This window comes from Phyllobates terribilis, unplaced genomic scaffold (genome assembly GCF_046119375.1).
Source record: "Phyllobates terribilis strain yellow unplaced genomic scaffold, ASM4611937v1 Scaffold_4__5_contigs__length_816908805, whole genome shotgun sequence".
NCBI classification, from domain to species: domain Eukaryota; kingdom Metazoa; phylum Chordata; class Amphibia; order Anura; family Dendrobatidae; genus Phyllobates; species Phyllobates terribilis.
Genome location: NW_027362764.1, coordinates 64771087 through 64786699, shown reverse-complemented (window position 1 = coordinate 64786699; position 15613 = coordinate 64771087). Strand labels below are relative to the sequence as shown.

General features: G+C 39.9%; 1 protein-coding gene across 4 annotated transcripts in view; it reads right to left on the bottom strand.

Moving 5' to 3' along the window:
* The window catches only part of ADAM22 (ADAM metallopeptidase domain 22), a 312368-nt gene that overhangs the window by 255323 nt on the left and 41432 nt on the right, over positions 1-15613 (bottom strand). For all 4 annotated transcript variants that reach the window (XM_073677446.1, XM_073677443.1, XM_073677444.1 and 1 more), the window contains exon 3: positions 9356-9432. In XM_073677446.1, coding sequence (XP_073533547.1) covers positions 9356-9432 — 77 coding nt within the window. The remainder of the gene's footprint in view (positions 1-9355; positions 9433-15613) is intronic.

The window sequence follows — 15613 nt, the reverse complement described above, 5'->3', positions numbered from 1 at the left end:
TTGCACAACAAATTGCATGGTGCAATTTCTCCTATTACCCTTATGAAAGTGCAGAATTGGAGGCTGAAAAACATTTTTGTGGGAAAAATGTGAAAATTTCATTTCAATGTTATAAACTTCTGTGAAGCACCTGGGGTTCAGCGTCCTCACCACACATCTAGATAAGTTCCCTGAGGGGTCTAGTTTCCAAAATTGTGTCACATGTGGGGGGTTTCCACTGTTTAGGCACATCAGGGGCTCTCCAAAGGCGACATGGCGTCCGCTAATTATTTAAGCAAATTTTACATTCAAAAAGTCAAATGGCGCTTCTTCCCTTCCGAACTCTGCCGTGCGCCCAAACAGTGGTTTTCCCCCACATATCAGGTATCGGCGTGCTCAGGAGGAATTGCACAACATATTTTGCCGTCCATTTTTTAATGATATCCTTGCGAAAATAAAAAAATTGGGGTCTAAAGTAACATTTTTGTGAAAAAAAATAAATGTTCATTTTTTTCTACTACAGTCCAAAAATTCCTGTGAAGCACCTGAAGGGTTAATAAAGTTCTTGATGTGGTTTTGAGTACCTTGAGGGGTGCAGTTTTTAGAATGGTGTCACTTTTGGGTATGTTCTGTCATAAAGGCCCCTCAAAGTCACTTCAAATGTGATGTGGTCCCTAAAAAAATGGGTTTGTAAATTTTGTTGTAAAAAAGAGAAATCGCTGGTCAACTTTTAACCCTTATAACTTCCTAACAAAAAAAATTTTGGTTCCAAAATTGTGCTGATGTAAAGTAGATATGTGGGAAATGTTATTTATTAACTATTTTGTGTGACATATCTCTTTTATTTAAGGGCATGAAAATTAAAAGTTTGAAAATTGCAAAATTGTCAAAAATTTCGTCAAATTTCCGTTTTTTTCATAAATAAACTCAAGTGATATCGATTTAATGTTATCACTATCATGAAGTACAATATGTCACAAAAAACAGTCTTAGAATCAGGGGGATCCATTGAATCGTTCCAGAGTAATTACCTCATAAAGTGACAGTGGTCAGAATTGTAAAAATTGGCCTAGTCGTGCAAACCACCTTGGGGGGTAAAGGGGTTAAGTAATATAGGTTACTTCCATTTTTTAAAAAAATATGCAGCATAAAAAACGCACCAAAACCTCATAGTGGGAATGTAGCCCACTATGTACGTTCAGTATTTGGTCAGTATTGTACATCAGTATTTGTAAGTCAAAATCAGAAGCGGAACACTCAGAGGAAAAGTATAACAGAAACACATCAACACTTCTGTATATTTCACCCACTCCTGGATTTGGCTTACAAATACTGATGTAAAATACTGACCAAATACTGATCGTGTGAATATAGCCTAGAGGGCTGAGTTTTTTGTTTGCTTTTTCTTCTTTAAGAAGGCCTGATGAACAAAAAGAAACCCCAAAAAACAGGAATTCTGCCATTTGTAAGGCATTCACCGTGCGGTTTAAATAGTTTTATAGTTCAGATTATTGTGGAGGCATAAATATTAATTATGTGTACAATTTTTTTTATATATACATGAGATAAGAAAACATTTTAACTGGAACAAAAAAGTTTTCCAATGTATTGTTTACACAGCGGGTGAAATAAGTTTTGAACACGTCACCAATTTTCTAAGTACGGTAAATATAGTCCTAAAGGTGCTATTGCTATGAAATTCTCACCAGATGTCGGAAACAACCCATCCAATCCACACAGGCAAAGAAATCAAACCATAGATGTCCATAAATTAAGTAATGTGAATAATGAGAAATGACACAGGGAAAAAGTATTGAAAAAATGAAGCAAGAGAGGTGCAAAAAGCCATGGAAAGCCATGACACCAGCTGAAATCTATCAGTAATCAGAAAGCAATCCTGCCACTTAGTGAAAAATAATATCAGCTGGTTCAACTGATGGCCTATAAAAAGGTGTCTCATTACCAAGGTGCCACAAAGAAACATCTCATAATGGGTAAAACCAGTGAGCTGTCTCAGTACCTTCGCAACCTTGTTGTTGCGAAACAAAAAATTGGTTACAGAACAAAGTACTGAAGGTTCCAGTGAGCACTGTTGGGGGCCATAATCTAGAAGTGGCAAAAACATAATTTGATTTTACCATAAACCGGCCATGGTCAGGTGCTCCCCGCAATATTTCAGACAGAGGAGTGTAAATAATTATCAGAAGAGTTGTCCAAGAGACAAGGGCCACCTGTGGAGAGCTACAAAAAGACTTGGAATCAGCAGGTATTGTTTCAAAGAAAGCAATAATTAATGCGCTCAAGCTCCATGGCCTGTATGCACGCTCACCACGCAAGACTCCATTGCTGAACAAAAAGCATGTACTAGCGCCTTTAAAGTTTGCTCAACAACATTTAGTCAAGTCTGTGAAATACTGGGAAAATATAGTCTGGTCAGATGAGACCAAAATTGAACTCTTTAGATGCCATAATACACACCATGTTTGGAGACCAAATGGCACTGCATATCACTCCAAAAACACCATACCAACAGTGAAGTTTGGAGGTGAGAACATCATGGTGTGGGGCTGTTTTTCAGCATACGGCATTGGCAAACTGCATGTAATTGAAGGAAGGATGAATGGACAAATGTACCGAGACATTCTTGACAAAAATCTACCAGGACGATGAAGATGAAACGAGGGTGGACATTTCAGCAAGACAATGATCCCAAACACACAGCCAAGGAAACTCTCGAGTTGTTTCAGAGAAAGAAAATAAAGCTGCTAGAATGGCCGAGCCGATCACCGGACCTGAATCTAATAGAAAATGTATGGAAGGAACTAAAGCTCAGAGTTCATAGAAGCAGCAGATGGAAGCTTCAGGATGTTTGTTTGGGAGAATGGGTCAAAATCACACCCGAGCAATGTCTGCGACTAGTTTCTCCATACAGTAGGCGTCTTGAAGCTTCATCACCAACAAAGGCTTTTGTACAAAGTATTAAATAAATTTCAGTAAACGCGTTCGATACTTTTCCATGTGTCATTTCTCATTATTACACATAACTTAATTTATGGACATCTATGGCGGCATTTCTTTGCCTGTGTGGATTGGTCGTTACCAACATCTGGTGAGAATTTCATGTCAAGGGCACGTTTAGAATATATTTGTTAAGAAAAATGGTGACGTGTTAAAAGCTTATTTCGCCCGCCGTATGTAGATGTACGGTATATATATTCTAAATATAAATTTTAAACATTTGACTTGAGATTTCTTTTTTACAGGTTTTTTTGGCTCACTAAGTGACTTGACGATGCAAATTGCTTGATCTCTTATTTAATATACTGAGTTGAGAGGGAGAGTGCTTTCCCCATGTCTCTATTGAAACGTCAGCATCTATGGAGTTAAAAGGCCAGGATCAGAGTTATCACCAATCCCGGCTTTTGCAGCAGCATACTGCTGGTGTCGATATATCATGAGTGCGTGCCGTCCTCACACTGTACATACATGGCAAATTGTGTGAATCCCAAAACAGCAATGCTCTTATATATACTGTATATGAGATGTCAAGAAGGAGTTAATGAGGGGGGATGTGCCGCAGATGCCTATACATCAATAATTACTGCTGACAGTGTCAGGTTGTGTAGGGACAAATTGTATTGACAAGGAAACAAGGGTAAGCCCCAGTTACATTTCCAGGAGGAATAACAGAGGTACATAGCACAATGCGAAATTCATAGAAAAGGTGCTTCAGAATTGCTATTTTTATATGAAATACGATTATTTGCTAAAGCAGACATATCAGTAGAGGTGACAGGTCCTATTTAATGTGTGCGACAAGCTATGACAATATTTCCATGTATCATGTACAAATCCTATTATATGTTGGGGGGGAGGGGCATATTATTATTATTATTTTTTTTTTTATAAAGCTTTAGTAAATCTGATTTCACAATACACTGACTGGAGAAGCTCTTCCAGTAATTAGACCTGTAGTCAATACATCCCTGGTTGAAAATGCATTATAGCAGAAGTGCACGATACAGGCGCCTGTAGCATAATATTCCTTTCCTTATACTGACAGCTGTCAGCGGACAATTAGATTATCAGAGCGATATTGATTTCCCGAACAGATAAATGCAAAAAATGTTTCTGAAAAAATGGAAGGATCGATTAATTCTGAAGAAGGCGAAACTCCAGTCATCCGTCATGTCTGCCGCGTCTTAAAGGAGAACTGAAGAAAATAGTTAAGTAACTTGTTTTTACTTAGTTGTTTATTTGTAAATTGGTAAATGGTATAATTCTATTTTTTCCTCCATTAAACCTATAAAAAAAAGTTAACACAAATGTAAGGTTTACATACATTTTTTGGGCAAAATGGTAACTTCAGCTTGTCTCACGAATATCAAAACGTAAAATATTTAGATTTGAGAGTCTTCAGTGGTTGATACCTTTTAATGGCTGACTGAAAAGATGGTAACAAATTGCAAGCTTTCGAGACTACTCAGGTCTCTTCATCAGGCATAGTATAACCCAAAATCTGAAGAATCACATATTTATACATAACAGGGCACAAATCTTCAGATTTTGCCTGATTAAGAGGCCTGAGTAGTCTCGATAGCTTGCAATCTGTTTTTTACTTCATTTATTGATCAACGTATATAATCTGATGACTGTGTTGTGTGGGTTGTTACGATTACAGGGACACCAAATATGTCCATGTTAGTTGCTGATTTGTCATGTTTATTATTTTTAAAAAAAAAGCAGTAAAAATGACATTTGTGTAATTATTTTTCATTATTTTTTAGCAATTTTATAGGAAGAAATACATTTTTTATTTTCCCTACAGAACACAGGGAAATAGCAATACATTGCTATATTCAGATGTATTTCTATGTGTCCATATAATCTGCCTGTGGGTTCAGAGCCTGCCATGCAGCTTCATGTATACAAAATCCTCCCAGAATTGGCAGTGCAGGCTGTGGCTCATATCTTTTTGCTACTGCCTGCAATGATGCAGGTTGTGGGTTTGATTCTCGGGGAGAATCACAAAAAGAGAATTGTTTATTTATTTAATGCAAGTGTGTACAAAGCAGAAAGATTCCTCCTCTGCAACGAGGAGCGATGAAAAAAGTGAGTGGAAGTCAAGCCAAAGCTTTTCCATTGGGATCAGTGTTTGACCACTGCAGCTAAATATTGCATCACTGATTGTGTGCAGCAGTCACATACTGACCACGCCGGAAGAAAAGGAAAGGAGACTGATGGTGGATGTGGACAATAGATTGGAAGGTGAGTATATGATTTTTTTATTTTATTTTTAAAATGCACTGAGGCTACATGTCAAGTTAAAAATAAAAGGGTGGGAAATCCCTTAAAGCTTTTTGTAGCGTGAAACCTCTTCTAGCTTGATAGCATAGGAGAATGTAGTATCAGCATCTTTCTATAGTATTATTGGCACATGCTATTTATTTGCAGATTGAATTTATCAACCTTGCGTGTAATGTAAAATTTTCAGCTGAACCCCAATTCACATGTCAGTAACATGATGATGTCATCATCCATCTGCTCAGATGCTGGCAGCTCGCCCCTGTTTGCTCATGGCCTCCAGCAGTAAGACAGCGAAATCAGATGAGTAAATAAATGGAGACGCTGAGGGGGTGACGTTCATACGAGTGCAAGGCAAAATTGGAGCAGCTTACCACACTGAAACACTGTAAGACTGAAATCACACAAAGCAGACTTGCATTGGTAAAAGCCACAGTAGATTTCAGTACTTGGCAAGTGGATGGTATTTTAGAAATTTTATCCACACAATTAATTTTAGCCCTTTCAATCTAGCGTGGTAAAATTGCACCATTGTGACCTACGGTGAACATTTTCCATGTGGACTTTCCCTATATGTTAAATCTGCTGAGTTATGCACTAGTATATCCCCATTTGACACCATTCCCCCCCCCCCTCCCTTTATATCTGCTCTTCAGTTGTCTCTGAGCTGGTGGATGTAGACTAGCTGCCAGGATGTCTCTCATACACAGTACCCAGAGAAATGAAGGATTCCTGCTCTCCTTCATGTATCTGTGTACTGTGTATGGGAGACATCCTGGCAGCTAGTCTACACCCACCAGCTCAGAGACAACTGAAGAGCAGATATAAAAGGGGGAAAACTATGTAGCACATGTTCAAAGCAGCAATAACATGAAGGACATTATACAGCAGTACTGATCAGTGTAGCTTTGAGTCTAACTCAGGGTTGAAATTAATCACCTAGTAGAAAACAGTGAGCAGGCAGTCCCTCTTGAACTCATCATTTAAAGTGACTGATGAGTTCAGGAGCCAGGTGGAGAAGAAGAAGTGGCTCATAGTTGGGGAAAGAAGCAGATTTACAAAGTTTCTTGTTTCTTATATTTGAGTATTGGCCTTTTCATTTAAGTTTCTAAAACAGCTGAGTGACGCTCCCTGTAAAGGTAGCAATTATTTTAATACCAAAAACATACAGTTCAAGAGTGTTGTCTAAAAACAGAAAAAACATGACAGCTTGTTCCAAAAACAGCGCCACAAATGTCCACAAGTTATAGATGGTATTGCAGCTCAGTCTCATTCACTTGGACGGAGCCACGATGTAAATCAAGACTCAACCAATGGACATGTGTGGCACTGTTTTTAGAAGAAAGCAGTCATATTTTTCCTACATCTGAAAAACACCTTTAAAGTTGACCTATCAGTTGCAATAAATATTTTTTTCTTACCTGGTGTAAATGCCACTGTTACCCTGAGTCTGGTGTTGTTTTTGCTCCTGTGCTCCCTGTTTCGGCGATATGGCCCCCGCTTCATTATATGAAATGCTTGTCATCAATTATTCTATGTAGGTATCATCATGAGGATTATTTTGTTTTGGGTAACGAGACTATATTTACATATAGAGAAGAGGGGGCCATATCTTTGGAACACAGATATTATGCACGTACTACACTCACACATGGGTAAAGAGAATAAGGAAGACTTACTATGAAAAGAAGCCGCACCTACACCCCACTGGTCTCTGTACAGACTAGTCAATCCCTAGCCGCACAACTAAAAACACCAACTCGGACCTGAATCCCTAGAGGGCTGTCGAGGGGATTCTGTTGCCTCCTGAGGAACCAGAGGGGAGGCCACAATACACTGCCAATAAGGGGAGAGGAAAGTGTGTAGGTGGACACGAAGACCCAAGGTTAGAAACTTAAAGCACATTCATAGGGAATAGTAAGGAAAACCAAAAAATAAATGAAATGAGAATAACCTCACAGAAACCTAAAATGGGTAAAAGAAAAAGGTGCTGGGAAGGTAGACAAACAGACACAAAGCAAGAATATAAGCTGTGTAAGTCTAGCAGGGTAAATCCCTTTGCTAACATGCTGGAACTCCGTAACACAAATCCAAGTTGAAGTATAGCCAGCAAGGAAGTGCAGTGAAGGGATAATATATAAAGCCCCACACAGAACGTGATAAGGCAAACCAAAATGGGAAAATGGAAAACACCTGAAAAGGAGCAAACCAAGAAGGGAGAATAAAAGACAATAGGAACAATCAGCATTTGTTCAGGGAAGGAAAAGAGCAATAGTTCAGCAGACAGAAGAACCGACCACGAAGCAACAGGTCACCAGATAGAATCCCCAAAACAAGCCATGACAACAGAGGAGTAGGAACAAAAGAAAAAAAATACCTGATTCAAGAGAAGAGCTGCATTTGGACCAGGTAAAATCACTGGAGAAGAACATCATGGTCGGAAGAATAGAAGGAACAAAGCAAAGCGGAAGACAAGTAACCCGATGGCTTGATACAATCAAGATAACGGTGGAGAAGACCCTGGTGGACCTATCTAGGCTTACACAAAATCGATCTTCCTACAGATCGTTCATCTATCAAGTCACCATGGCTCGAGATCAAAAGGTTCTCTTCAAGTAAATGACAACTGATATCTTTTTATCTATTAATTTTATTTTAGGGGGTTACTTTTTTTCTTGCAGGACACACCAGTGATCTAGTTCTCCTGAGCAAGGACATGAGAGCATCCACTGGTAGCAGCATTTCTTTCCTATTAATAATAAATGAACACTTATCAGTAATGGCCTTTACTCAGCATACAAGTTATCAGCTCTTAATGCAGAGCTTATGGAGAGTTCAGCAGTCATAAATTTGAGAAGGTACTGAGTGGAGCATGAAGCTGCAGATTTACATCAATCTGAAGCAAAAAGGATCACTGGCAAGGCTTGGAGAATGGGAAAAGCTGAACACAGATAACACACATATCTTTGTTGGTAGAGCCTGGACATTTTGGAAAGAGCATTTTTCCCAGAGTCTCTATCACCCCTGACCATACTGTCGGCAAGTGCTCATCCCATAGAAATATTCTTCTATCTACATATCAGTGCAAATATTGCAGAGGCCACAATGTATGACTGTTGTTATCCCTCTCAATCTAGGTTCCAAGCAAATCATTGGATCCTACAGCAAAAAAAATTAGAATGGGCTTTCTTTGCTCCCTACTAAGAACTGAACAAAAGTATCGTTGGGGCTGGGGGGGATTTGGTGACTTCTGGGACCCCATAAATCCTGAGAATGAAGGGGCCTCAAAGATCAGTACCAGAGATCGGACCTCTCATGGTCATTCTTTCATAGCATATCATCATTGCCTGAGATAGGAATAACATTTTAATAAGTTATGTAATTCTGGCAGCCTGCGACCACCTCTAGGGGGCGCTAACTGACTATGGATGTATACAGTGAGTAGTGTACTGAGTGGTATCTCTGTATATCTGTTTAAAGTGGGCTCCACCTACTGGTGGCAACAGGTAGACATTATGACAGTAAGAGGGGAAAGCAGTGTAGTGCTAGTCTACCATGGATCATATAGTATTTAGTGCTCCCCAGCCCTCTTTGCTTCTGAGTGTGTATCCCTTATGTATTACATTCCGTGTAGGAAGCAGTTGTGTCCTTCCAGGAATAAACCATTGCTTCCCCGTCTGCTTACTCTGCATTTGCTGCTGAGAATTGATTAGGAGCTGAGTTGAACTTCTTGGCAATGGCCAATAAACCGTGTACAGAGCTGTCCTGTTCTGCTCAGTACACTATTTACAGTACATCGGGCTGGTGCCGAAGCTGACACCCAACACTCTCACCGATCTGATATTGATGACCCCTATCATAATAATAAAATAGATCTATAATATCAAAGTAGTGGACAACTTCTTTAAAGCCACTATTTAAAACTTTCACCTCCCTAGAGTACAAGGAATACTTTAAGTAACGCCATGTGCCCCTTGTCAGTGGATCTCAACGATTTGTCAATGATCTGGCAATTATTACATGGTCACTTGTTGCAATCTCAACAAGTAATCTTGGTTACAATAATACTCACTGGTTAAGTTCAACATCCAAGATGAAGGAAGACCCAAATGCATCTATCTGGAAGCTGACTTGTGCAACGTGGGTGGACTGAAAGAGAGAAGAATATAACTGGAATTAATAGTATAAAATCGCTGTCAGTTCTTGGTATTTGTCTATTTCATTATATTATTTCTGCTCAGTTCAATGTCATCTGTCAGTATGTACAACCCTCCTAAACCTTCCCTCAAGTCAATTATATTGGAAGCACACACGTATTTCATGTATTGTCTGCCGGTATGCGCTTTATGGGTATGTGCACACACGTTGTGTTTTGCAGAGTATTTTCTGCAGATTTTTATGTAAATTTTCAGCTGCGTCTGGCAGTACCAGCAAGGCCTATGAGAAACCAGAATTCACTGTTCCCACGTGTTGTTTTTGTTTGCTGCATATTTTCAGTGATTAGAAAAACACTGAAAGAAGTCACATGTCACTTCTTTCAGCGTTTTTTCACCCATAGGAAGTAATGAGGGGATGAAAAAACGCTACGTATACGCAGCAAAAACGCACCTGCGTATTTTGCTGCGTATTTGCAGCGTTTTTGATGGAAAAATAGAATGGGAGTCTTTTTTTTCACAGAATTTTATGTGCATTACTAAATAGGGACAGAAGGACAGTGAAAAAAACGCTGCAAATACGCAGCAAAAATGCAACAAAAAACGCAGCTAAACCTGTGTTTTTGACGCAGCTAATCTCCTGCCAGAGAAAAGTTATCAGCAGATTTTGTGCAGATTTTGGTGCAGAAAATGTGCAGAAAAAAACACAACGTGTGTGCACATACCCTATGGCTGCTGGAATCCAAACTGAGAACTAGATACAATTGTATCCAGATTAGGCAATGCTCTGTGAGCTAAACAGCCTGGAGTCAACACTGATACATTGATTCCTGATGTAAATCTTTTTTTGCAGTTTAAAATGTTTATTTAATACACATTATTTATAAAAATAAATAACTAAATATATTTTTCAAGTTGAATATGGTTAACTTTAATTATGTTTTGTTGCATTCCTATTTCTATTGGGTGATATCAAAGGGTTTTTTATATATAATACTTTTAAAGGAATGTTAACAATGAGAGGAGATAAGGAGCCGGGCTGATCCTCCGCGCTGGTCCAGACACACACAAGGATTAATGATAAACCAAAACTTTCTTTATTACCTTGCCTACGCGTTTCGTGGCTACACTGCCACTTCCTCAGGGCTGAATGTGTCAGCCCGATCCATCACTCCAAACGGTTTATATGGTCATATTGCTCTCTAAAAGATAATGTTATCCTTACATTTATGCAATCTGTTGCTCCCATACCGAAAAAGAAAACGCTGTTTAATTCATATGCAAATGAGGCTGAAGTGCTTTGATTGTGCCAGAGCACTTCCCAAGCCTCTGCCTCCCAGGCTTTATTCCCCGCTTAGCACCACCTTCCTCTGTTTGACTGACAGCTCACTGACTTTATACTCAAGCTGAAGAGCAGCGGTTTTGTTTTTTTTTGTCAAAGAGCAACAGATCTTTCAAATAAAATTAAAAAATAAATAAATAAAAACTTGCAATTTCCATCAGGCATACAACCAATTTAAATTACAGTGCAATTAATGTAACATAAACTACAAGTAATATACAAGTAGCAAAGTAGTCAGATGCAGCCAACACCCGTATATTCATGGTGCCAAAAATGCACCTCTCAATCTAATATATAAAGCTGAATGTGTGTGTGTGTGTATGGATGGATGTATGTATGTATGTATGTATGTGTGTGTGTATGTCTCATGTCTGGACCCCGAGAGCGTCATAGGCTACGTTGTGAGGCGAAATTTTAACCCCGCGCGTTCCAATTCACCAAACAATTTTGCCCCTATCTACATAATGGGGAACAAGTGAAAGAAAAAGTGTTGGAGGCAAATTGACAGCTGCCAGATGTGAACAAGGGAGAATTAAAGAATGAGAGCGATGGCGCCAAAGAGTATATACCGTACAGTTGCTAAGGTGGGACCCCGACATGGGATACTCATACTCACCACACACGGGGATATGAACATACACCCAAAATGCGCCACACACCACCACGTGCTTGAACACATATACCACCCTCAGCACACACAAAACTCATCTCACAAAGATTTATCAGGCTGCCAATAGCAACCAATCACAGCTCAGCTTCTATTTTGCTACAGTTAATTCATCTGAGCTGTGATTGGTTAATATAGGCAACAAAGGACATTCTCAGTATAACAAAGCTTGTGTAAGGTAATAAGATGTCAGTTAGGGTGTGCTGGTGGAAAGGCTGATGTCATAACAAAGCTTGTGTAAGGTAATAAGATGTCAGTTAGGGTGTGCTGGTGGAAAGGCTGATGTCAGTCACATTACTTCTATGTGAGAGGATATAGAAACTGCCAGTTACAGACTATTTTTACCACAATAATGCCTCATAAGAAAATGGCACAAATGTCAGCTGATGCGAAAAGAAAAGCTGCATTACGGGCCAATGAAAAATGTGAAGACCGAGAAACAAGGCTGACACACATAAGAACAGCAGCTGCTTCCTCAAGAGCCAATGAACTTTCTAAGCAGAGGGAAGCGAGGCTTGCAGACAAGAGAACAAGAGCTGCTTCCTCAAGGGCCAATGAACTTTCTAAGGAGAGGGAAGCGAGGCTTGCAGACATGAAATCAATAGCTGCTTCCTCAAGAGCCAATGAACTTTCTAAGCAGAGGGAAGCGAGGCTTGCAGACAAGAGAACAAGAGCTGCTTCCTCAAGGGCCAATGAACTTTCTAAGGAGAGGGAAGCGAGGCTTGCAAACATGAAAACAAGAGCTGCTTCCTCAAGAGCCAATGAACTTTCTGAGGACAGGGAAGCGAGGCTTGCAGACATGAAAACAAGAGCTGCTTCCTCAAAGGCCAATGAACTTTCTGAGGAGAGGGAAGCGAGGCTTGCAGACAAGAGAACAAGAAATGCTTCCTCAAGAGCCAATGAATTTTCTATCTATTTGTTTTGTGGTTTTTGTGTGGAGAATAAATTTTTGTTAACACATTCTATTTTGCTAACAGCAGTTATTAACCCGGGCGAAGCCGGGTAGTACAGCTAGTACAAATATAAAACAGCAAAAAAGGTCAATGCTCTGACCGAGCTTCTTACATTTTACTACATGTTTTACTAAGGGGCTTACAGAAACAGAGCCACTTATGCCCAGTGTCTGTTATTGTTGTTACAGCTTAGATCAATTCATTTACCAGACCTTGTCCTTCAATGTTCATTTTCCATGCTTCTTGCATCCTAAAAATTCCAGATTTTGGATAGCTTCTGACAGACATACAGTACAGACCAAAAGTTTGGACACACCTTCTCATTTAAAGATTTCTCTGTATTTTCATGACTAGGAAAATTGTACATTCACACTGAAGGCATCAAAACTATGAATTAACACATGTGGAATTATATACTTAACAAAAAAGTGTGAAACAACTGAAAATATGTCTTATATTCTAGGTTCTTCAAACTAGCCACCTTTTGCTTTGATGACTGCTTTGCACCTCTTGGCATTCTCTTGATGAGCTTCAAGAGGTAGTCACCAGAAATGGTTTTCACTTCACAGGTGTGCCCTGTCAGGTTTAATAAGTGGGATTTCTTGCCTTATAAATGGGGTTGGGACCATCAGTTGTGTTGTGCAGAAGTCAGGTGGATACACAGCTGATAGTCCTACTGAATAGACTGTTAGAATTTGTATTATGGCAAGAAAAAAGCAGCTAAGTAAAGAAAAATGAGTGGCCATCATTATTTTAAGAAATGAAGGTCAGTCAGTCCGAAAAATTGGGAAAACTTGGAAAGTGTCCCCAAGTGCAGTTGCAAAAACCATCAAGCGCTACAAAGAAACTGGCTTACATGAGGACCGCCCCAGGAAAGGAAGACCCAGAGTCACCTCTGCTTCTGAGGATAAGTTTATCCGAGTCACCAGCCTCAGAAATCGCAGGTTAACAGCAGCTCAGATTAGAGACCAGGTCAATGCAACACAGAGTTCTAGCAGCAGACATATCTCTTCCAACAACTGTTAAGAGGAGACTTTGTGCAGCAGGCCTTCATGGTAAAATAGCTGCTAGGAAACCACTGCTAAGGACAGGCAACAAGCAGAAGAGACTTGTTTGGGCTAAAGAACACAAGGAATGGGCATTAGACCAGTGGAAATCTGTGCTTTGGTCTGATGAGTCCAAATTTGAGATCTTCGGTTCCAACCACCGTGTCTTTGTGCGACGCAGAAAAGGTGAACGGATGGACTCTACATGCCTGGTTTCCACCGTGAAGCATGGAGGAGGAGGTGTGATGGTGTGGGGGTGCTTTGCTGGTGACACTGTTAGGGATTTATTCAAAATTGAAGGCATACTGAACCAGCATGGCTACCACAGCATCTTGCAGCGGCATGCTATGCCATCCGGTTTGCGTTTAGTTGGACCATCATTTATTTTTCAACAGGACAATGACCCCAAAGACACCTCCAGGCTGTGTAAGGGCTATTTGACCAAGAAGGAGAGTGATGGGGTGCTACGCCAGATGACCTGGCCTCCACAGTCACCAGACCTGAACCCAATCGAGATGGTTTGGGGTGAGCTGGACCGCAGAGTGAAGGCAAAAGGGCCAACAAGTGCTAAGCATCTCTGGGAACTCCTTCAAGATTGTTGGAAGACCATTTCCGGTGACTACCTCTTGAAGCTCATCAAGAGAATACCAGGAGTGTGCAAAGCAGTCATCAAAGCAAAAGGTGGCTACTTTGAAGAACCTAGAATATAAGACATATTTTCAGTTGTTTCACACTTTTTTGTTAAGTATATAATTCCACATGTGTTAATTCATAGTTTTGATGTACAATTTTCATAGTCAAGAAAACACAGAAAAATCTTTAAATGAGAAGGTGTGTCCAAACTTTTGGTCTGTACTGTACTTACCCTTGGAATTTTCTCCCCATACCTCAGTTTGTCTCCACCACCCCAGAAAATTCATGTGATGTCACGACCAAAAGTCATCTGACTGTTTAGGGCACTGATTGGCCGTAGGATCAGGCAACTGTTGGTCAGGACATCATGTCTTCTGGGCTGGCGAAGGTGGTCAGAGCAACAGCGCTGTAGCTGCAGTAAAGTATTTATTTATTTTACTAACTTATATAGCGCCATTAATTCCACAGCGCTTTACAGACATTATCATCACTGTCCCCATTGGGGCTCACAATCTAGATTCCCTATCAGTATGTCTTTGGAGTATGAGAGGAAACCGGAGAACCCGGAGGAAACCCACTCAAACACGGGAGAACATACAAACTCCTTGCAGATGTTGTCCTTGGTGGGATTTGATACCAGGACCCCAGCGCTGCAAAGCAACAGTGCTAACCACTGAGCCACCGTACAGTACCTTCTTAGTTTCTTTTACAAGTATCTCATCCCACTGCTAAATTTTAAAGGGTTGTCCAGGATTCGAAAAATATGTTTGCTTTCTTTCAGAAACAGCACCACACCTGACCATGGGTTGCAGCTCAGCTCCATTCACTTTAAGGCCATATTCACACGTTCAGTATTTGGTCAGAATTTTACATCAGTATTGGTAAGCCAAAATCAAAAGTGGAACAATCAGAGGAAAAGTATAACAGAAACATGTCACCAGTTCTGCAATTTTCACCCACTCCTGATTTTGGCTTACAAATACTGATGTAAAATACTGACCAAATACTGAACGTGTGAACGTAGCCTAATATGGCTGTGCTGCAATAACAGACACAACCATAAACCCAAGGTTTCTGGAAAAAAAAGTATCCATAATTTTCTAATTGTAGACAATCCCTTTAATAAATACTGGGAAAACCCCTTTAACATTCAGCAAGGAGTTCCATTACCAGGGAGTTATCAGAAATGTCAGACTGACTACATCTAATATTCGTTAAAATATTTTATTCGGAGCGCTTTTTTATTCCTCATTATACACACCTCAAGTGCTGCAAAACTTCTTTTTGAAGAATAAGAGGGAGATTCCGCTCCATTATTGGAGATCCGTAGCATCTGAGCTGTGTATTATGGTGTCATGTATAAGGCCATGTTCACACATTCAGTATTTGGTCAGTATTTTACATCAGTATTTATAAGCCAAAACCAGGAGTGGAACAATCAGAGGAAAAGTATAATAGAAACACGTCACCACTTCTGCATTTATCGCCCACTCCTGGTTTTGGCTTACAAATACTGATGTAAAATACTGACCAAA